At 47.6% G+C, this 21,248-nt stretch overlaps 1 protein-coding gene across 6 annotated transcripts in view; it reads left to right on the plus strand.

The window, feature by feature from the left end:
- FOXP1 (forkhead box P1) overlaps positions 1-21,248 on the plus strand; it is a 232,732-nt gene that overhangs the window by 194,392 nt on the left and 17,092 nt on the right. For 5 of the 6 annotated variants that reach the window (XM_006769933.2, XM_015567944.1, XM_015567943.1 and 2 more), the window contains 4 exons: positions 10,170-10,253; positions 18,305-18,506; positions 18,610-18,689; positions 19,292-19,393. In XM_006769933.2, coding sequence (XP_006769996.1) covers positions 10,170-10,253; positions 18,305-18,506; positions 18,610-18,689; positions 19,292-19,393 — 468 coding nt within the window. The remainder of the gene's footprint in view (positions 1-10,169; positions 10,254-18,304; positions 18,507-18,609; positions 18,690-19,291; positions 19,394-21,248) is intronic. The other variant, XM_006769932.2, reaches the window with a different exon arrangement.

Consider the following 21,248-nt stretch of genomic DNA (forward strand, 5'->3'; position numbering starts at 1 on the left):
TTGGAGCCGGGCGGGCCTCCCTCCTGGCTAGTGCCAGAGGCTCGCCCTCTCCGGGAAATTAAAACAATGTTGTACATTACATTGTTACCAGCCGTCGGAAAGGCTGTTTTGTATGCGAGACAGCAATGCTGAGATATATGGAGAGCCCTAGGCTAAGTACAGAAGATAATTACATTTGGAATTTTACTGAGTTAAGTCATTTATAGCTTCAAACAGTTGCAGGGAAAAAATCAGCCAAAACACACTTAAACTTTTTGTTGTGACTTTTCAGGATAGAAGGGATTTTTAAAAATTAGTTATCATCTTATTTGACAAATTAAACTTCTTAAAGTAAGATTGTCTCAAAAGTTATTTTGTTCAGCTAGTTAATATTTTTCTATTCAGACAAATAATACAAACTTATTAGAACAGTAGGATATTTATACAGGCTAAAGGTGCATCATAAAACCCCAAGATTTTTAGGTAAATCTTTGGAAACATCTTTAAATTTAGCAAGTTTTGGGGGAAGATAAAAAGCAATGTATTTATCTCACCTCCAAAGCTCACTTATATTGAAAGGTAGTAAGCCCTTAAAAAATGGGATTCAGCCCGAGGTTACATGTGTTGCTGATAGAGCTTATAAAGTGATACAAGTTCCTGCATTTGTTTCTGTAATTGATAAAGTTAAATTCTTAGTGATTAGCTAGAGTAAATTGTCCACTGGAGTTGTCATGGTTGCTCTGCTAGGCGTTCCAGACTGTAATTTCGAGTGTGGACCCCTTGTTACTCAGGAACTGGTCACCTATTTTATTTATTATTTCTCTCTCTCCACAAAGAGCACGCAGGCGAAGAAAAGAAGCTACAACATTAACAAACAGTTATCTCTGGCAGCTTTATAATGGCTCTTTTGTGGGTGCGTCCCGAATAGTGTGGCAGATGCCTATGACCTTCCAAACAATACTTTTGCTTGAGCATCTGCTTCCATGAAGGAGGGCTGTCCCTCCTGAGGGTGGAGAGAGTTGTGAGGGTGGAAATAGTGCTCGTCCAAAGCAGGGTTGATGACTACACACCGTGGACCAAATCCCATGAGAAAAGAAAGGGTTTTACATTTTGAATCACTGGGGAAAGCAAAAAAAGACTAAACTACATTAAATTCAAATGTCGCTGTCCACGTGTAAGGCTACATTGGAGCACGGCCACGCCCTTTGTTTATGCATTCCCCCTGGCTGCTCTTGGGCGACCCCAGAAACCGGGCTAGTTGTGCCCGCGATGCCCTTGGGGCGGAACATCCCGCACCTGGCTGGCCCTGGCAGAAGTTTGCCAAGTAATCCCTTGTCAAGAGGAGCAGCAGAAAACAGTTTCATTACATTGTTAGCAACTTGTTCCTTTATTTTCCTGGCTACCTAGGTCCGCTCACCCCTCTGACCTCTTCCTTCTTCGCCTTGATGTATAAAATTCATCTCATCACCACACGGGTCAGGCCTCTCCAGCAGCAGCTTCACATGACGAGTACTGCTGATCTCTGTCTGTGATGGAAAGCTGGCTGAGGGGCATGTCCATTCATTCATCCATTCATCTAGTCATGCATTTAGCAAACACTCCCTGTGCCTGTAACAGCAGGAACCTTGCTGGAGCCTGTGAGGAGGATGCCGTGAGCACGATAGGACTTCCCTCCTCCTTCTTAGCGTAGACCAGTGGTTCTCAACCTTCCTAACGCTGCGACCCTTCAATAAAGTTCCTCATGTTGTGGTGATCCCCAACCATAAAATTATTTTCGTTGCTACTTCATAACTGTAATGTTGCTACTGTTATGAATCATCATGTAAATATCTGATATGCAGGATTATTTTCATTGTTACAAATTGAACATAATTAAAGCATAGTGATTAATCACAAAAACAATATGTAATTATATATGTGTTTTCCGATGGTCTTAGGCGACCCCTGTGAAAGGGTCGTTCGACCCCCAAAGGGGTGGCGACCCACAGGTTGAGAACCGCTGTTCTAGAGGAAAGACACTGAATAAGTGGTTGTCCATGGGCGGGTCCGCCCATTGGCAGTGCTAGCTAACACGAAGGGGTTCTTGAAACACCACAAACAAGTTGAAAAGAGTCTCAGCGCTAGGCCGGGCCCAAACCCAAACACGTTTATCCATTCTCCAGTCAGGTGAGAGACACAGAAAATGTCAGCAGTGTTTAGTATTTAAAGAACCCCGTCCTGAGATAGAGTTAGGAGGAGCCTTTCTCGGGGTTAGAGTAGACGGAGGGTCTGGGTTTCAGAGCTGGCCCACTGGGGAGAGCTTGCGGTGGGCGCAGTCACGCTCACAGAGGGTCTCCTTCCAGCCTCTGTTTCTCGGGAGCACAACTTCTCCACCTTTCCGCGGTCGCGTTTGCCATTTCGTGCGCCCGTCTCTGGAGACGTGCTTTCTAAGGAACGGGCAGTCACGGTGCCCATGTAACCTCAGTGTTCTGGTGGTTGCATAGCCTTCCTCCCGCCCATTCTCTCAGCAGCCCAAGTCCCCTTATGTGGGGGTACACTCTGGACAGGGCTGACCCAGAGCTTCTCTTTTCCTTAAAGAGGGCACTACCCAGTCCTGGACCTACTGGAACCTTCCAGGATCTCAAAGTATATTGTGGAATTACCACTTGTCAACTTGAATTTGGAAAACATGTGCACCGCTGAGCCCTGATGCAGGTTTGAACAATTGCCCAAGGATGAGCGCTGCTGAGAGAGGAGGAGAAGTCTGCCCCTGGCCCTGGACCTGCCGGCGTTGACACCTGGCAGAGGTCACACATGCCCCCGCTATAAAAACAAACCCACGGAGCCTGGCAGGCGTGGCTCAGGGGTTGAGCATTGACCTATGAACCAGGAGGTCACGGATCAGTTCCCGGTCAGGGCACATGCCCGGATTGCAGGCGTGATCCCCAGTGTGGGGCGTGCAGGAGGCAGATGATCAGTGATTCTCATCATTGATATTTCTGTCTCTCTCCTTTCCCCTCTGAAATCAATAAAAATATATTGAAGAACAAAACAACCGAGCTAAATGAGTCTTACAGTAGAGATCAGTGAGGTTCCCCTGTGGGCCCCACACCACGGTGAAGGATTTCATGGGGGGACTCGGGAGGGCAGCTAGTGAGGCCACTTGGGTACATCCAGTAGGCGTGTCCAACCGCTGGAACCTAAACCACAGACACCTCAGCTCGGACCCAGCACAGAAGGCCCTCACATTTCTCACCTGTCATCAGACTTCCCTAAAGAATTGAAACAGGATTTTTTCAATCACCATGTTTAGCCGTAGCAGGGGGGGAAGGTCCAGTCCACAGGCCGTATCAGGCCCATGAAACCATTTGGCCCTGCCAAGGCATTGGGGTGAGTTAATTACATGTTTGGCCAGATGGTTCTGTATGGCCCGAGAATGATGTTCTAAATGTCCAGGTGGCCCTTGGCAGAAGAAAGGCTCCCACCCCTGCCTCAGGGGACAGCGGCTGCAGTGTTCCATTGTGGTGCCATCTGGGCACCACACCTGCATCATGGGAAGGTGGTGGGTTCTCCGGTGGGAGTTCAGGCCACCAGGGGAAGCAGAGATGATGGGGACGGTGGGCCTGTCTGGTTAGTGTGGAGTGAGAGATGCAACTGCCTTATCACTTTGTTGGGAGATACCGGAGTCTAGAACGCATGCTTCCTTAGCAGTGGTTCCCGGATGAGCTCATTACTGGAAGGTTGGTCAGTTCGTTCTCACGGTACACCTGGCTCTTCTCACTGAGTGGGAAGAGGGTCAGAAAGACATCCTAGTGGGTATTCAGAGCCCTTCTGAGTATTTCTCACTGCATCCCACTGTTGCAGAGGCCGCTGTAAGTTTCTGACGTTCTGTCGGGGGACTGGATGGAGGATAAGCCTGGCTGCTCCCTGGGAGCCCGCAGCATAACGGAGCAGGTGTGTGCGGCCCGTGCCCTGCACACTTCGGCACATGGCACCAGGCACATGGGCACCAGAGCAATCTTTTGGGTCCAGGACGTGGCTTTTTGAGGTCAGGGAATGATTTCAAGGTTTCTTCCGTTCGATGTTCTCTGTTGAGAGCTGCTTCGGGACGATGTGCAGCCATAGTGAGTTAGAACTGGAGGGGAATGTGGGCGTTGTTATGTAGGTCTGAAATGTACAGCACCTCCCACCAAGGCAGGGTCAGAGACAGAGGAACTGGAAATCAGTGGAGAGAAGGCTTGCCCACACAAATGCCACTCAGTGTGCCAGGATTGTAAGGCAGCCCTTGAACCTGCCTCCATACTTGAGCACCTACTATCTACCAGGCTTGGGCCCAGGGATTTAAATTCATATCAATCCAGTTGCCTGGATTCACTCATGATTATTAGGATTCTTCAACCATCAAACTGTGGGTGAGATATCATAAGAGGTATCTCAGTGGCCAGAACAGAATTCCATTTGGGAAAAGGGACAGCCATTCAGTTTAATAGACAAAAAGGAAAAAAAAAGTCCCTGACAGACTTACCACTCAGAAAGCTGACATTCATGATGTACACACATTTTTCTGGCCATAAATCCTGTCCTGGTTTTATTCTGTTCCGTGACCACATGACCTTGCGCAGTTGTCAGCACAGTCTCGCTTATGGATGAAGGTGGTTTTGAATCAAACAAAAAAGAAGCCGTGGAGACTGGGCGTTTCCATTATGTCCCGGCTCAGCATGTGCGGACAGAGCGGGCCGGGCCTCTGGGGCCCCTCGCGGATGCCCGGAGAGTGAATGTTGAGAGCAGCTAAGGGAAGGGAGCCAGCCCCGCTGGGGGTGACCTGCCTGGCCTGGGGGGCAGGGGGGTTGTGCACTTGTATTCTTGGATCGTTTGATTCCATTTAGTCGCTGTTTATCAGGCCCCTGTCGTCACAGCACTGGAGGGAAAAGTAAGGTACGACCTGGTGGGGAGGGCGGAGCCAGGCGGTTGGGGGTGGGCACTGGAGGTGACAGGGAAGGGCGGTTGGCAAGGACGTTCCAGGGCAAGGAAGCCACTTAGGGTCTAGGCTGATTGTAGGCCGAGGAAGGAGGAGAGTGGAACATGTATTGTTCTTTTTTAAATTCATCTGTTTGTCAGTAGAAAGTAGGATGATAACCCGCAATTTGCTTGCCTAGAACTGGGGGATTCCTCCTGGTTTTTCATTTTCAAAACTGGGGGCGTCGTGGGCAGATGGGAGTGCTTGGCTGCCCGGGGGTCCGCTTGGACCGTTGGCTGTGGGAGAGACAGGAAGCTTCGTGTTCTCTTGTCATCGTTTCTCCGAGGCACCTGAGAACCACGGGGCGGGTGTAATGAGCTCCTGCTGTACGCAGGCACTGCTGGAGGTGCCTCCGCCCTCGTTCACCGACTCCCACCCAGTTTCCTCAATTCTAAGAGTCGTTTTAAACAGGAAAAGCTAACATTGGGAAAGCAGCGTGTCTCACACTCCGTGAGCGTGTTTAATGTGGGATTTGTTATTACTTGAGAAGACACCACTAAAAGATGGTGATCGTGAAAATAACCGGCCTCTTAGAGTCAGAGACCGCGTTTTAAGTCGTGCCCCTCCCCCACACTGTAGGAGGAGGAAGCTGGGGCTAGGGGGTCTCTAAACTGCTCACAGCCATGGGCACACAGTGGCTTGGCGGCTGGTCCTGGCCCCTGGGTTCCGTGCACCCCCCAGAGTGACCCGGCATTGTGTTGAAATGGGGCCTCCTGGGGCGTCTGCAGCGGGCGATGGGGCTCTGAGAGGGTGTCCGCAGGAGAAGAGGCTGGTCCGAGCAGAGGGAGCTGGGCAGCGGGGAGGGGCTGTCCTGGGCTCTCTGCGGTCATCAGGCTGTGTGATCACACAGCTGGGCTTCCACGGACGCTTTATCTTATCTTAGCGGGACCTGTGTGCTTCCTGACCCTCTGGGCAGCCCTCAGGGCGAGCAGTGGCCTGGCCTCCGGGACCCCGAAAAGGCTCCAATGGGGGGGACCTGAGTGCACCCCACGGGGGAGGCTCTGGTTTCTCTCTCTGCCCCTCTGTCCCTCTGAACACCGGGGCCCTTCGTTCTCATAATGAAGGTCTCGCCTCCTCTGGGCAGCGGGACCCCGAGACCCTGAGTGGGAGAGCCTGCGCCTCCTCAGGCCGCAGGCGGGCGGGGGCCGCGGACGGCACCTGAGCAGGGAGCCTCCCACCGAGGGGCCAAGACGCCCCTGAGCCCCGCTGCCCAGCTCGGGAGGCACGCGAGTGACCGCAGTCGGATAAAGGGGTTGGAATCGGAAGGAAATACACACTCGGGTGGTAGAAGTTTCAGTTCTGCCCTCGCAGCCAGCGCCGCTTCTCCTCCGGCCGTTCTTCTGGCCGGTCCCCTGCCTGCACCCGTGTGCCGGGTGCCTGTCCCACAGCCACCTGCTCCTCCGGAAGGGGCTTCCAGGTCATGTGGGACCCCAGTGGGTGAGCGAGGGCTCAGGTGCACGGGAAGAGCGCAGCCTGGCCGCCCCTCCTGTGGGATGCGGCTGTCTGTGTTCCCAGTCAGTGTCCTGGGGTGTCCTGAGTCACACCCAGCCTCAGACACCCAGGATTCCATCTCATTTTGGCTCATTCTCAGCTCCATGCCCTCAAGTTAGGTCCACCAGTGGGTCTCAGTTCCCGGCTATAAAGTCGGAGCGCCCCGCGGCCCTGCCTCTGTGGCATTAATGAGTCCCTTGGCTCCTGCATCTCATCTTCCTCAAGAAGCCTGTGTGTTCAGACACCCAGAGTCCTTCCTTTATTTCAGAAGAATTTTTTCTCATAAGTGAGAACCACCAAATCGGCTTAAAATGATTCATCCTCCTGACAGTGTGTAAAATGGTTGTGTTAAGTGAGCCCCAAACCACAGTCCCTCTCTCTGCTGGGAGCATGTCCTCCCCTCCGTGTTTGTCTCTGAGGGCAAGGCTGGAGCTGCTGGCTTCGGCCCCTCTCTGCGCCCCGAGGCCCAGGTCCGGTCGCACGGTGAGGCGGGGGTGACAGGAGAGGGGACGATCCGTCAGCCAAGGGGAGCCCTGCTGGACTGAGGGAAGGCTCAGTGAGAACAGGACCGAAATCCGTAAGATACGGGCTTCGTCTTTCCCGTGCTTTGTTCCATTTTTTAAAGCATCAAAATTCTCTTCCCAGTGAACCCAGCTGCAGATTCCACTGAGTCCTTTATGTGATCCAGATTTCAAACACACACTCAGCCAGGAGAAGTTCACATCGACTTCAGTGGTTTATCTTTCCTTTAAAAAACAAGAAGGTATTTTTTGAGCATCACGAAGCACTAGGCTCTGCTGCGCTTATGTGCACGAGTCCCCTACACCTGGGAGCTGCCCTACGAAGTTCAGAGGTCATGGTTCCGGGTTTACAGGGAGAACTACACACAAAGACCACATGCTGTGCCCGGAGTCGCGAACTGCCCATCCCACTCAGCTCCCAGGCTGTGGATATGGCGACCAAACCGGCTGATTGACAGGACTCAGCACATGCCAGCCTCCCTGACCCCCAGGGAAGCTTCTAGACCAGCGGTTCTCAACCTGTGGGTCGCGACCCCTCTGGGGGTCGAACGACCCTTTCACAGGGGTCGCCTAAGACCATCGGAAAACACATATATAATTACATATTGTCTTGTGATTAATCACTATGCTTTAATTATGTTCAAGTAGTAACAATGAAATTGGGGGTCACCACAACGTGAGGAACTGTATTAAAGGGTTGCGGCATTAGGAAGGCTGAGAACCACTGTTCTAGACTGTTGTTCTCTTTGGACATCACAGCATACATTTTCCTAAATTTGCCAGCCAGAGTTTTTAGTTGACCTTTGGACTGAATTTCTCATCCTCCTTTGCTTTTCATGGGATTCAGTATAAGGGAATGCTGGAATATGCTTGCTAATATTAAATGCTTGTATTCTCATAATAATTAAAGGATGCCATGAAAATTGATGGGATGGTGAGCTCATGGAATGATGGCATAAAAAGTAGTAAAGAATCTGAAAGCTTTTTGAAGGACCAGTGAGTTTTATAAATGTAAGACTGTAGAGAGAGGGTGTGGTTTCAATAGGTGTGAGTGTCTAGCCTTTTTGCCTAAACAAAAAGCAGATCCTGCCAGGTTTTCTTTAACTCTTAAAACACCTTGTGCTAGAGCTAGACTTGATGACAAAGATTCAAAGCTCACTTAGGAATATATTACATACTAGTTTGCACTAATTAAACAAAAACAAAACCCTGGATTTCTGCCTCTTTCTGTAACCGTAGCCATCATTTATAGGTGGAGTTGAGGTTGGTTGAGGCAAAATCAGGAACCTAGATAATTCTCAAAATGGATACTGAAGTCTAAGTAAAATGTTCCCTATGACATGACCTCCAGGGTTCTGGGTGTGGCTGTGTGTGCAAGGCTAGGTGTGTGTTTGCAGTCTAACCAGTGCACGGTCAGCCTGGTAGACGTTTCCATGGAATATAGAAAGATTTACCAGGTGATTCCTTTGCATGCTGAGAATTTGGATTTCTTTCTACTTCAGTCTTTGTAATTAATGTATCAACAGTGTTTACCCCCAAATTAAGTCACAGTTAATATTCATCAGACTCCAGTATCATCACTCGCACCCTTTAATTTATAGCATTCACTGTGACACACTATTTGTTTTTTTCTTCTGCCCATTATAATTTTAAAACAAAACACTTTTTTTTTAAATTAAGAATGTTTTACCTTTAACATCTAAAAATTTAGAATACTCACATAAAAACACACACACAAAGAATTGTAGAAAAATGCCATTGCTAACGTTTTAATTGTTCTAACGGAGCCACTTGGAAAACTAAATTCCTTTAGCATTATGTTTTGTGTTGAGAGCATCTTTTTGTTTGGCTGTTCAATAACTTACTGAAGAACAGAAGATGAATAATATAAAGTGGCTCCTAATATGGTATCATTTTCATTTCCTGTTTGTTGGAAGATAAATGCTAGCTCTGTAGGGCTCTTCTCCCTCTCCCCCCAAAGAAAAAAATCCAACGTGATAGGCCCAGACTGAGCCAGCCAGCACCCAGCAGGCTTCCTGGGGCCTCTCCTCTCTTGCTGTGTACCCTTCCCTCCTCTGCTTCCCCATTCCTGAAGCACTTTCTCCCTTAGAAACGCCCTTACCCAAAAATGTCTCCCCTGATTGTTATTTTGGAGTAACTCTAGACTTATAAGACACGATTGATGTTTACAAGATTTAAGGTTAATTATGTGACATAGAAGGAATGAGTCCCTCCTCAATTTTGTGTTTCTCCCTCCCTCCTTCCCTCTTCCTCTCTCTTCTCCTTCTCCCTCACTCTTCTCCCTCTCATCAATCCCTTAAGCATTTTCCCAAAATTCTGCAGCTGTTCTATTAACAATACCATCATCTTTTGGGGATACATTTCCCACTTCTTTCACAGAGGTAATTATTACATGTCCCCTATCCTCAGCTGTCTTGAACTATCAAAAATATCATGTTAACACAGTCCAAAGCAAGTAACATCCAAAAAACAGTATTTTGAGTCCCTGCCACATACAGCAGATTAGGAACTCCTGTGCCTCAGAAGGTAATGTTTTGGAGGAGGAGGAGGTTTCAGTATGTTAAGGTGAGAGACCAGCACAGGGTGTAGGTGCTTGCTTACTGAGTAGATGGGCAGGCTTACTCTGCGTTCACGTGCAAACGGGCACCTGTAACACTGTGGCCCTGCATCTGCCCTGCCAGTGAGACCATGGCCAGTCTTCGTCCGGGCCTCCCTGCCAGGGAAGATGAGGCTCATTGGCATCAGTGCCCCGTCTGTCTAGGAGTTCGCCCACAGCAACAGCACCTGAGGTGATGAGTGTTAGCTACCTGGCTCGTTTTCTTTCGGCTTCCTCCTGAATAAGGTTGGTTAATAGGCATGATTCACGCTTTTGTCTTGGAGCTGTCTGTGTCACATGCGACTCCTGGTGCCAGCCGGTCTGGAACTTCCCAGTTAAAAGCTAATGGATCTTGTGCTGAGGAGCTCACACGGACACCTCATACTTGAGCTTGGCACCGGTCATGGAGATTTCAAAATGATTAAGCAGGGAAATACTTGGTCATGTGTGATGGTGCCATAGCTCAATTTGGAATGTGTATTGTTTTGGACATAATGATATGTAATAGTAACAGTGTATTCAAATCTGTACGTAAAGAAATAACAGAGCCTGTTTTCCCTGCCAGCTCGCAAAAGACAAAGAGCGCCTGCAAGCCATGATGACCCACCTGCACGTGAAGTCCACGGAGCCCAAAGCCGCCCCGCAGCCCGTGAGTACTGAGCTGCATGCGGGGAGGTGGCAGCCTTCTCGTTGCGTCCCCAACCCAAGCCCAGGCCGCAGTGCGTAGGGAAGGCCTGGTGAGCTGGCTGCTTCTGGTAACCTGTTCTGAAGAGGTGTCTAGGGAGATACAGGGTGCTGCAGCCACAGTGCTGGCTCCTGAGGCCCGAGCAGCCAGCTCCTGTTGGGACAGATGGTGGACGCTACGCTAAGCTGCTAAAATAGATTATGCGAACTCACTGGGAGAGAATAGAAAAGCTCTGAAAGGCGATGCAGGGAGAAGACAGACTACGGAGGCCGAGGCCTCGCAGCCAGGGAAACTGAGAGGTGGTGAGTGTGAGTGTAATGGAAGGAGGGAAGCACCCGCCAGAGTGAGACTGTGGAGCAGAGAGGGTGACGTGGACTCCTTCCCAGTCAAGAGACCAAGCACGGCCCTGAGTTATGTTCAGCTCTAGGTGTCCCGCCTCCTGCCTCTTCCCTTTCACTTGACCTCAGGAAGTGCCATCCAACGGCAGGATGGTCTCCCCAGCCCCTGGCTTGGGCCTGGTTCTTTATTCTAAATTGATCTCTTTAATGGTTGTAATTCTCATATACTTGTATTTCTAAAACTCTCCTAGTACCTTCAACTGATTATCAAAATAGAGTTGCTTTGCTCCTTGATTTTTAAGATTTGTAAAATTTAAAGGTACACTGCCTTTATTTGATTTTGTACGGAGTCACTGTGTGAAAATTAATTGAGCGTTGACAATCTATAGTTAGTACCAGCAATTTTAATCAACATGCAATGATGCAGCATAATGGCAAAGTATTGGTTTATCTGTTTGGACGATTTTTTTCTATAAATAAAGCAAACACACACCCCTATATGTATGATTTATGGTGATAGAAATAAAACGGAGTCAGACTATTAACCAGCAAATATGGTAGCCTGCCAGGACGCAGTTGGCAGACAAAATTAATGTCTGAAACAGAACACATTACTGAGATATAGGACATAAAATCATTAAACACTTTGTACATCCATTTTTACTTGGAAGGAGCCCTTAGTTCCCATGTAGTTTGCAGTCTATGGCTATAGGACTGAGCATGTAGGCTACCAAAAGGAAAGCGGGGGAAAGCACAGGCCATTCAGTATGTGGTGGAATCAGTAGTCAACTGTGCTATTCTTGCTATTTCTATCAATCCCCCTTCTTTAAAGAAATATACATATTTTTTATTTCAGAGAGGAAAAGAGAGGGAGAGATAGAAACATCAATGATGAGAGAGAATCATTAATCTGCCTCCTGCACACCCCCTGCTAGGGTGGAGCCTGCAACCCGGGCATGTACCCTGACCGGGAATCAAACTGTGACCTCCTGGTTCATAGGTTCACACTCAACCACTGAGCCACAGGGGCAGGCTCAATCCCTCCTTTTAATAGGGATCCTGGGAATGACATGAACTCAGCTAAGCAAATGGTGAGACCCTGTAGTGGGCCAGCCACTCCCCCAGGGACATGATCACCTTCCAACTCAGAGTGTTCCTGTGTTTTATTTGGAGGGAAATGGTTCCTCCCAGGAGAGAGGTGCGTCTGTAACCCTAGCAACAAGGGGGGTAGTGATATTATCTTCTACTTACAGACAATGATACAATAATGTTTGGATTCCAGAAATGGACTCATTCTGAATCATGAGGCTTCTTGGGGGGCGAAGGAAGTGTCAAACTAGAGATGGCACTGCCGGAGCCCAGGCCCCGTGGAGGCGCCCAGGGAGGCCCCAGAAGGCCCCGGGACTCCGTGAGGACCAGTGGTAAGCAGCCAGCAGACAGGGAAGAGCAGTCCTGGGGGAATGCACAAGGAAGTTCGCCTTGATTAGTGTTAAAAAAATAAGTTACATTCTAGAAAATTATAACTCTACAGCAGACCTCCTACTAAATTCATTTTTAACTGCTCTATTGAAAATTCTCTACCACGAGTCAACATTATCTCTTAGTAGCTCAGCACAGTATTTCTTTATTAAAAGAAATAGGCACGAATATTTTTGACTGAAAAATTAATAGCTTTTGAATTCATACACAGCAGGTTTTCTTTTGCAAAGAGGTCCAATATCGCCGCGCAGCACTTCCATAACCATTTATTTAGAGTCCAAGTCAAACCTTTGACAGCTCGAGCAGCGCTACAAGCCGCTACAAAGAGCTCCAGGATGTAAACCAACAATAGGCGTCTGTGTGGGGCTTGCCATTGTCAGACACACAGATTGTTTGGATTAGTTTATGTAAATGTACTGTTGTATTACCCTTTGAAAAATAAAAAGATCACATTTGTGTATGAAAAGTGGTTCCCTTCACAGGCAGCATTATAAATTCCTTATCCTTTAACTTACATGTAAGAAGTAAAAATTGGTGCCTGACAAGCAGATATTGTGTGACACTGTCGCTGGAGTGAACCTGCCTTCTTTTCATTTATTGGAAAATAGAAAATTTCATTACAGATACCGTCTTATAAATCGGGAATTATTGAATGTGTATAGGTGAGGCATTGGGAAATTAATTATAAAAGGTAGACGTGTCGTGTTTTGCACAAGTTTTTACTTGACCCCAAAGAGAAAAAAAGCGCCGGCACATAGCAAACCCTTGCTTTTCCCACTTTGGTGACGCAGAGCTGTCCGATGAGCAAGTCTAATGTGCAAACAGTCCCTTTGCCGGTAATTAATTTATTTCATCTTAAATAATAGAAAACACAGTTTATGGTCAAATGCATATTCTTCCTGAATCTTTGATTTGAAATAAGCAATCATCAGGGTTCAAATCTAACCATAGATGGGGACTTTCACATGATAGCCTTGCCAGCAAGTTTATGAATTTTCTTTCCATTTCTGTTTAAAAGGAACTTGGTGTTTATTTTTAAGTTCTTAGTGACTGAGTGGTAGAATGCTTTGCAGTGAGCGCTGCTTCTCACTACGCGCCGTTTTGGTGGTAAGTGTCTTCCAACCAGTCCCCATTCCATTCGGTCAGAGGAACTGCCAGCGCTTCTTGGATTGTTCTTACATCAGCTCATAGATGACATTTCCTGGGGCTGAGAGGGGGCGCGTGCCTGTGTGTGAGGGAGGGCAGGGGTGAGGAGCAGCGTGCAGGGAGTTGAGCAGCCAGCCAGCGGTGGCGTTGTATCCTTTGCTGGTGGGCAGCTGGCCCTGGTGGAAGGGGCGTGCGTCCCACAGCAGCGCCGTCCCGGCGGGTGAGCACGTGTGGTGGGAAAGAAGTGTGTCTGTCACAACAGATGAGTTGTCTGGGTATTTCGGAAGACTTTGCTGACACTGTAAGCCATCCTTCCTGACCCTGGGCACAGGGAGGCACTGGCGTCAGGGCGCCGTCCAAGCTGCGGGGCTCACCGCAGGGCAGCGCGTGTCCTCCCGGAGAGGTTCTGGAACACCCAGAGGAACGGGGTGTTTGAAGTGCATGGGTTGGATCTTCCGTCGTACGCATTCTCTTTTCCTCTAGCCATGGCAGGTAGGGCTGCTGGAAAGAGTTTTAGCTGCTATGAAAGCGGAGCTCTCCTGTCTGAAGGGGGTCTTTTAGCTCTGAGAGAAGCGGCCCAGCCTTGGGCCCGCAGCCAGGCTGTGTGCGGTCAGCAGCACACGCAGGCCTGGCTCTGCACCTCCTCACTGCGTCCCTCCTGCGCTCCGAGCGGCTCTCCAGTGTCGGTCAGTGACTCCAGCTCTTCCAGCCCCCGTGCTAACATGGTCCCAGGGCCTGGCCGAGCTGCCAGAGGAAGGCAAGTGCTGGAACAGAAGCCTCCGCTGCCACATGTCGCTGCCTCCCCCAGCCTGGGGGCCCTCCAGCCTCAGGAAGCCTGCTCTGAAGGATACAGGGATCCGTGCACAGAAACTCCGTGCCGGGCTTGCCCTGCTCAGGCAGTAAACCCAGCAGCAGAAAAACCGAGCTCTGGGGCCTGGAAGCCCCACCAAGCAGCAAGGTCCCTTGTGTTTTGGTTTCAGGTTTGTCTTTTGTTCTCAGAGCCTGCTCTCCTGTGAGACAAGAGCATAAACAAAAATACCGATGAGTCCTGATGGGAGACTCGACAAGTCTGTCTCTGTCCGGCTTTGCTTCAGCGGCTTGTTCTTTTTTTTTCTTTGTTTTTAATGTGAGTGACTCATCATCTTTAAAGAGAGACGAGGTTACTGTTTAAAAAAGTAAAGATTGATTTTCTGCAAAAGGGCTAGGCAGACTATGAGGTAGCTGAGACAGTGCCAGCAGCGGCTGGGGTTCCCAGGACAGCCTGCAGCGACGGTCGAGAGCACCCAGAAACGTAGAAAATAAAGCCCTACAGCACTTCTAAGTGACACAGGAATTTAACTTTTGGCCAGAGTTTCAAAGAGATTATCTTTGCCCAAATCATCACATGATGGAAACTTGCCATGGAGAAAATACCAGCATTACTAACTTCTCTAAACATAGCAACTTCTTTTTAAATAGAAAATGAACACAATAAGAAAAATAGGAAAAGAAACCCTCCCAGTCCAACTCCTTCCTGCTCCGGCCCCAGAAAAAGTGCCCTTTGAAACCGTAACTGCAGTCAGAAACACAAGGTGCAGATGCTTTCGTTCCAGTTGAGCATTACGTTAAGATTTAATAGTTGACAATTAAGAGGGCGATTTCAAGATGATGGCAAAACCCTTGCTGTCCCCCGTGCGCGCTCTGTGCTGAGCCTGTGAAGAAGTTCTGGTCCTCGGTGCTCAGATGACCTTCCCGCGCAGGCGGGAGCGCAGCCTGTTTGAACCCTGCCCTCGTGCGCTTATCTGCCCTCGTGACCGTCCCCCCAAGATGGCTTCTCCTCTCGAGACGAGCATGTGAGCATCAGACAACAGCTGAAAAGTCAAGAAACTTCTGCTGCGGCTGACAAGGTTGACGTTTCATTAGCTTGTTGGTTCGGCCGTCAGCTCTGGCGAGGCGGAGCCGGTGTCTGCAGCCCACAGCGTCTGTTCTCTCCCGCACAGGCTGCAGTCGTGTCTAATTTGGAATCTTGGCTCCTTCGGCAAATTAGCAATTAGAACAATTTTGTGGGAATATGTATGTGTGTCATTAGTTTTCCTGCAAATTAATAGCGAGGGCAGAGGTCAGGCAGACATTTTCCACTCGACTGCAGCCGCTCTGTTGAGACTTGGCACCGGCGTTGGAATGGCCGCAGCTGCTCTCAGCCACCCTCTTCCTCCAGGAACCGTGTTTAATTAGTTTACCTCATAGCCATCGTTACAAATATGACGGCCTCCCCTCCTCGAGATAAAATGACTGTTTCTACAAAATATTCCAGGGCCGTCCTGCAGCACTGCACACTGATGGCAGGCCGCGCGATGCGGCATTTAATCATTAGATCACCTCCGTCCGCGTCTCCTAATTAGAGTCCTTACAATACATTTTTATCTGGTAATTAGCCCGGATTGGATGCTTCCTCTGTGGCTTGTTAGAGACAGCCCAGCAGTGGGTGTGGACCCAGTGTCATTTGTCACGCCTGGGACGCCCCTCGCCGCCCTCCTCTGGCGAAGCGTCTATTTCCACTTGCTCCTGATGTTCAGACGCCTCCCGAAAATTCTGCCGCACTGTTTTCCTTGTGCTTGTGCTGGCCGGGAGGGCTTTAATGTCCCACCGCTGTTTTCTTGGTAGAAACAGTCCATGTGTTGAGACCTTTGCAAAAGCTGCAGGAGTCTGATTCTTTTCACATTTTGGGGTGTCGCTCCATGGGCCCTGTCCCACTCCCGGATGTGAGCACCCGGAGATGCGTGCCTTCCGGAATGTTTACATGAGTTTGGGTTTGGACAGTTAGACTAGAACCCAGTGGACTTGGAGATATTTTCCAAAAACGGGGAAGGAGCACGCATATTTTTCAACGATGTTGTATTTACATTAAAATGTTGTCACAGTTTAAGAAAGTCACATGTTTGGGGTAATGTTGGTGAAGTGCGGAGAAAAGCGGGAGAGGAGCGTCCGGGGCAGGGGCAGGTGGCGCTGCCTCCCCTTGGAGGTGCCTTCGTGCAGGGCAGCGAGCTCCTGGGCAGCAGTCACCTGCTCGCTTCTTGCCTTCATCAGTCCAGTTCCAAATGCCCGGCAGTGTTTACTGTCCGTCCTTTAGAAGCAGGGAGGACAGCTAGCCCTGCAGCCCTTCCAAAGCCGAGCCTGCAGGAAAATGAAACTGGTTAGTGCTTCTTTTTCTCATTAAATCACAAATGCCTGTTTGACCTTGGGTCCAGGTTGTGAATTTGGGCAAGTTATTTAATCTCTCATGAGCCTCAGTTTGCTTATCTTTAAAATATGAGTAATAATATCTCAAGTATTAGTGCCGGTAAGAAAATTAAGTGAGACCAACACAGGGGCAGGTAGGACCATGTGGCTCTTAGCCAGGGCGTCCATGACTCACGGTGTTCTGGTGTGCTTCGGCGCAGCGGCCTCGGCAGTGAGAGCTGTGTGTGGGTCAGCCTTAGCTTCATGCACTGATTTCCGACCCTTGGATTGGGCTGATGCTACAGTTTGTGCCCTTGGCCAGTGATGAAGGTCCGCTGCGGAGAAGGGGTCACCCAGCCTCCCTCCTGCTCCCTCCCAGGGCGGCCACCTCAAACTGCAAGCACTTAGTTTGCAAATGTGTGTGTCAAGAAGTCAGGTTTCCAGCACGAATCAAAAAGCACCTGGCAGCATTGCCAGCTTGCCCAGGGGCTGTCGGGGCGGGCAGTCTCCACAGCTTGCTCCTCCCAGCCTGGGGTTGCCTGGAGGGTGGGGGTCTTCGTTTGGCTGAGTCAGTGCTTGAAGGAAAGGGGATGAAAAAGCAGCACAGCTGAAAGCTTGCAACCAGCATTCAGTTCCCAACACCATGTTCACATGTTTCTGTTAATATCTTCCCAAGGCGACTTGCTCTTTCTTTTCTTCAGACTTATTTTCTTTGTATGGAATTACTCTAAACATATTAGACAGAAGTTTCTCGTGGCCTTTTTCATTGCTAGAGTGAGAGCAAGGTTGAGTCGTCTCAGTGAATTGAAACTCCTCTTTTAATAAGTTCTTTGGTTAGGACCTCAGAGGAATCTCATCCTGAATACCTTCCACAAGCAATGCCGTGCGCTAGGACTGCTGTGATGGTGAAACAGGCTCATTTTGTCATGTGATTCGAAATAATGGTTTGAGAAAACGTTACCAAGTAAGCCTGCTCGGCTGAAGTTTCTTGGATGTGGGCCAACTGTATGTGTCTGACTAGCAGTTCTGTGTAAACTGTAATAAATATGTTGAAAATGATCAAGTTCTTCAGCACAGCCAGATTTAATATTTCTGTAAGAATTTTTGGAAAAGGAGGTTAAGCCTGTTTGTCCGGTATTCATAAGAGAAGTACTTCAAGGTGAAAGGGATAGACACAAAGAAAGAACCAAACAGTACTGTTGATTTCCTCTAGATTGCTTCACATAAGTAGTATTCACTGTCTTACTTGACGCCGTAGGTTGCTCCAGTACAATATTAGTGAACATTGGAAACTTGCAGGGGAAAAGGAGAAATCTTACAGTTCCCTGTCTCAGAGGCATATTCTTACTAAACGAATGCATCCCAGCCTGTATGTGAGAGCGGAGTGGAGATGACGCACAGGCCTGCGACGGCCGTCCGTGCCAGCTGCCAGAACGCCACCCCGGCGGTGCAAGGCTGTGCCTCGCCCGCAGGGGTGCCTGCGTGTTCCCATCCCAGATCTCCATCCCGAAGTGCAGCCGCCTATCCCTGGGCCGTGCAGCATGGCAGCCCGGGTCATACTGGCTATTTATAGTCAAACTCATGAAAGTTAAAGTCTTTTATTAAAAAGTGAGTAGAGGCAGTTCCTCGCTGTGCCGCACACCGCACAGGCCTGGTGGGGAGCTCGGGGCCCCCAGCGCATCCCAGCCAACTCCTAGGTGACCTGTTTCCACGGGAATCACCGCACGCTGCAGTTGATCGGAAACACTTACTGAGAGAAATAGACGAGCCAGGCGCCCGTGGTCCTCCTGCTGCCTGATGCGTCCCGGCGGCCCGGGTTCCTGAAGGGCGTTAAGAGTTGTCTTTTCCTCACAGCTGAACCTGGTGTCCAGTGTCACGCTCTCCAAGTCCGCGCCAGAGGCCTCTCCGCAGAGCTTACCTCATACTCCAACCACCCCAACCGCCCCCCTCACGCCTGCCACCCAAGGCCCCTCCGTCATCACCACCACCAGCATGCACACGGTGGGGCCCATCCGCAGGCGGTACTCGGACAAATACAACGTGCCCATTTCTTCAGGTAGAGACTCCATTGTTGCCTCGTGCAGAATTGCAGTATGCTATTCTTGTAGACCAGCTTCTTTTTTAAAAGGGATAATTAACAGGACAATGTTCTTATTTAGCAGATATTGCGCAGAACCAAGAATTTTATAAGAATGCAGAAGTTAGACCACCATTCACGTATGCATCTTTAATTAGGCAGGTAAGTAAATAGCACACTATATGAAATTATATCAAAAGGTGTATGTGTACATGGAGGTATCATACTGATGAAGTAGATTTAAAACCACTTAGTATGCAGGCATGCTAAAACCTGGTCTATAAGGTTTTTTAAAACTGCAATATATAACATAATTGCTTTTGATTGAGTATTACAATACGATGTGATTATTAGGAAATTCATTTCACACAACAGTGAAAATGAGCCTGTTTAAAGATGGCAAGTCAATTATCACAAGCCACAGTAATCTCTGATCCCAGAATTAATCTGAGCTCTAAATAATTACTGAGCTTTAATCAGCTAGTGAAATGTTTTGCATTTCTCTTTGATTCTGCTTTATGAATGACTAATAAATTAATATTTCTGTAGAGAAACAGAAATAAAAACTCAAAACAATTACATAATTTCATTTTGAATTTTGCTATTGAACTGTTAAATACAACCATTAATCTTAGATCATTTTGGAAACCTTTCTTAGGATTCAGCTCTGAATCATGGTTATTTTATATTTTCAAGAAACTGTATAATGACGATTCTGCTGATTTGGTCATAAATTATCTTTCTCTGTTATTTTGGCTTCCCAGGCCATTCTCGAGTCTCCGGAAAAGCAGCTGACACTAAACGAGATCTATAACTGGTTCACACGAATGTTTGCTTACTTCCGCCGCAACGCGGCCACGTGGAAGGTAAGCCTTCTCGCAGGCCTGTTTAGGCCTTCTTGCTTCTTGCCATTTATAGAAGAGTTTGTTGTTGAAAAAGTGCAGTTGTTGTATGTTACATTTACGCTGTTTGGATCCACTGGAAGAATCTAATTTGATTGAGGAAATAGTTCCGTTGTGGTTGAAATCCTGGGATGGAAGACTCCCATCACAGTGCATCCGAGGGTTGGATGGACCAGCCAATGAAAGCATCTCCCTCTGGTTGGATACGTAGGGAGAAGGAGCAGACATTCTGAGGTTGTCCTGTCACCTATACAAACTTCATGCCTTTAGGTCTTTAGCCACCACCAGTATTTGCAGAATTGCATAGATCACTTTTTTTTAATGCCATTAAGGATCTGGAGAAATGACCAGACAAACTTGACATAATGTTCATTGGTTGGATAACATCTTAACCCAGCTACTGGAGGAAGTTTGCAACCCAAGTACTAGCACTCTATGTGGGAGCTATTGCAGGAGAACACAATATATTCTTTATTAATTTTTTTTGTTTTTTAAGTCAAGAGACTGTCCATTAGAGATTCATAGATACTCTGGAAAAGCAAAATAATTTCTGAATTATGGAACTTCACCATAACCCCATTTGCTTTAAAACAGGTCTAATTCCATAGGTCCATGTGGATACCCCCAAACAAAGTATGAAGTCATATGACATATCTCATTTTCAGTTCAGCAGTTGGTTCATAGATGCCATTAGTTTTTATTCAGTTGTGTTAGAATAAGCCCTCACAAAATTTTAGACTTCCCACTTTCAATTTCTTGGCCTCTAATATTTTTGCTATAGAAAAAGACACATATAATATGATATTTGTGGGTTGTTGTTTTGTTAGTGTTTTGGGGTTTGTTTGGGGTTTTTTTTTGCATTTTTACTACCTATAGTTCTTAAAATCCCTAAATGTCAAAACATTTAGGTATATTTAAAATGGAAATATTATAGGATATTTTACATGTCATTGTTTAAAATATGATAGAGATTTATTATGGGGAGCAAGGAAAACTTGCTTTGCTTGAAATAAGTGTCTTCCTTGCTACTTTCTTAATTTTATGAGAGAAAAACACAAGCAAAAACAGAAATCATATTACCTCCGTTACAATCTTGATAAATTAGCATTATAAAAGAAAATATTTGTAACCATAGAATTAATTCTTCAAGTTTACGGAGCCCTGGATATCTAGTGTGGCCCAAGTCATCTTTATTATTTCCATTAAGACTCATGGGCGCTGAAGGGAACCTATGTTCAAAATTCTGCCCTCATCCTCCGCCTGTCTTGGGAGGTTAAATACAAAGGATGTTTAGCTATGAATGCTTTTCTAAATTCAGGAAGTGTAGCCTGAAACAGACATTTTCTTCAAATTACCTTTGATAAATAGCAAATAATCACATTTAAAAATAAGTATCAGTTGTGAATATGATATTTAAGCTCAGATCTTTAGAGTTAACTTTTTCATTTTTGCAAACTATTGGAAAAAGTGATGTTTATATAAATATTCCTAGTACTTAATGACCCATCAATACGTATAATTTTCTCTCCGTGTCCTTATTTGTATTATGGTCTTAGACAAAAGATGAAATGCCCAGAGAAAGTGACCAGCGAAAAGAGCTGACTCAGCTTTTGGGGAAACTTGATTTTTTTTGTTGTTGCTTTTGCTTAGATGTGCAACATCATTAAAAACGAAACTTAACTTTTGACTTTACATCTTTGCTGACCTGGCTCTGCGGTGGCACTGACCTAAGGCTGTCCTTTCTGCAGACATGGCTCTTTAGGTCTGCTCGTTTCCAGCCACACAAATGACTGGGGTGAGGAGAGATGTTGACTCTTTC

Source organism: Myotis davidii, unplaced genomic scaffold (assembly GCF_000327345.1).
Source record: "Myotis davidii unplaced genomic scaffold, ASM32734v1 scaffold821, whole genome shotgun sequence".
Classification (NCBI taxonomy): Eukaryota; Metazoa; Chordata; class Mammalia; order Chiroptera; family Vespertilionidae; genus Myotis; species Myotis davidii.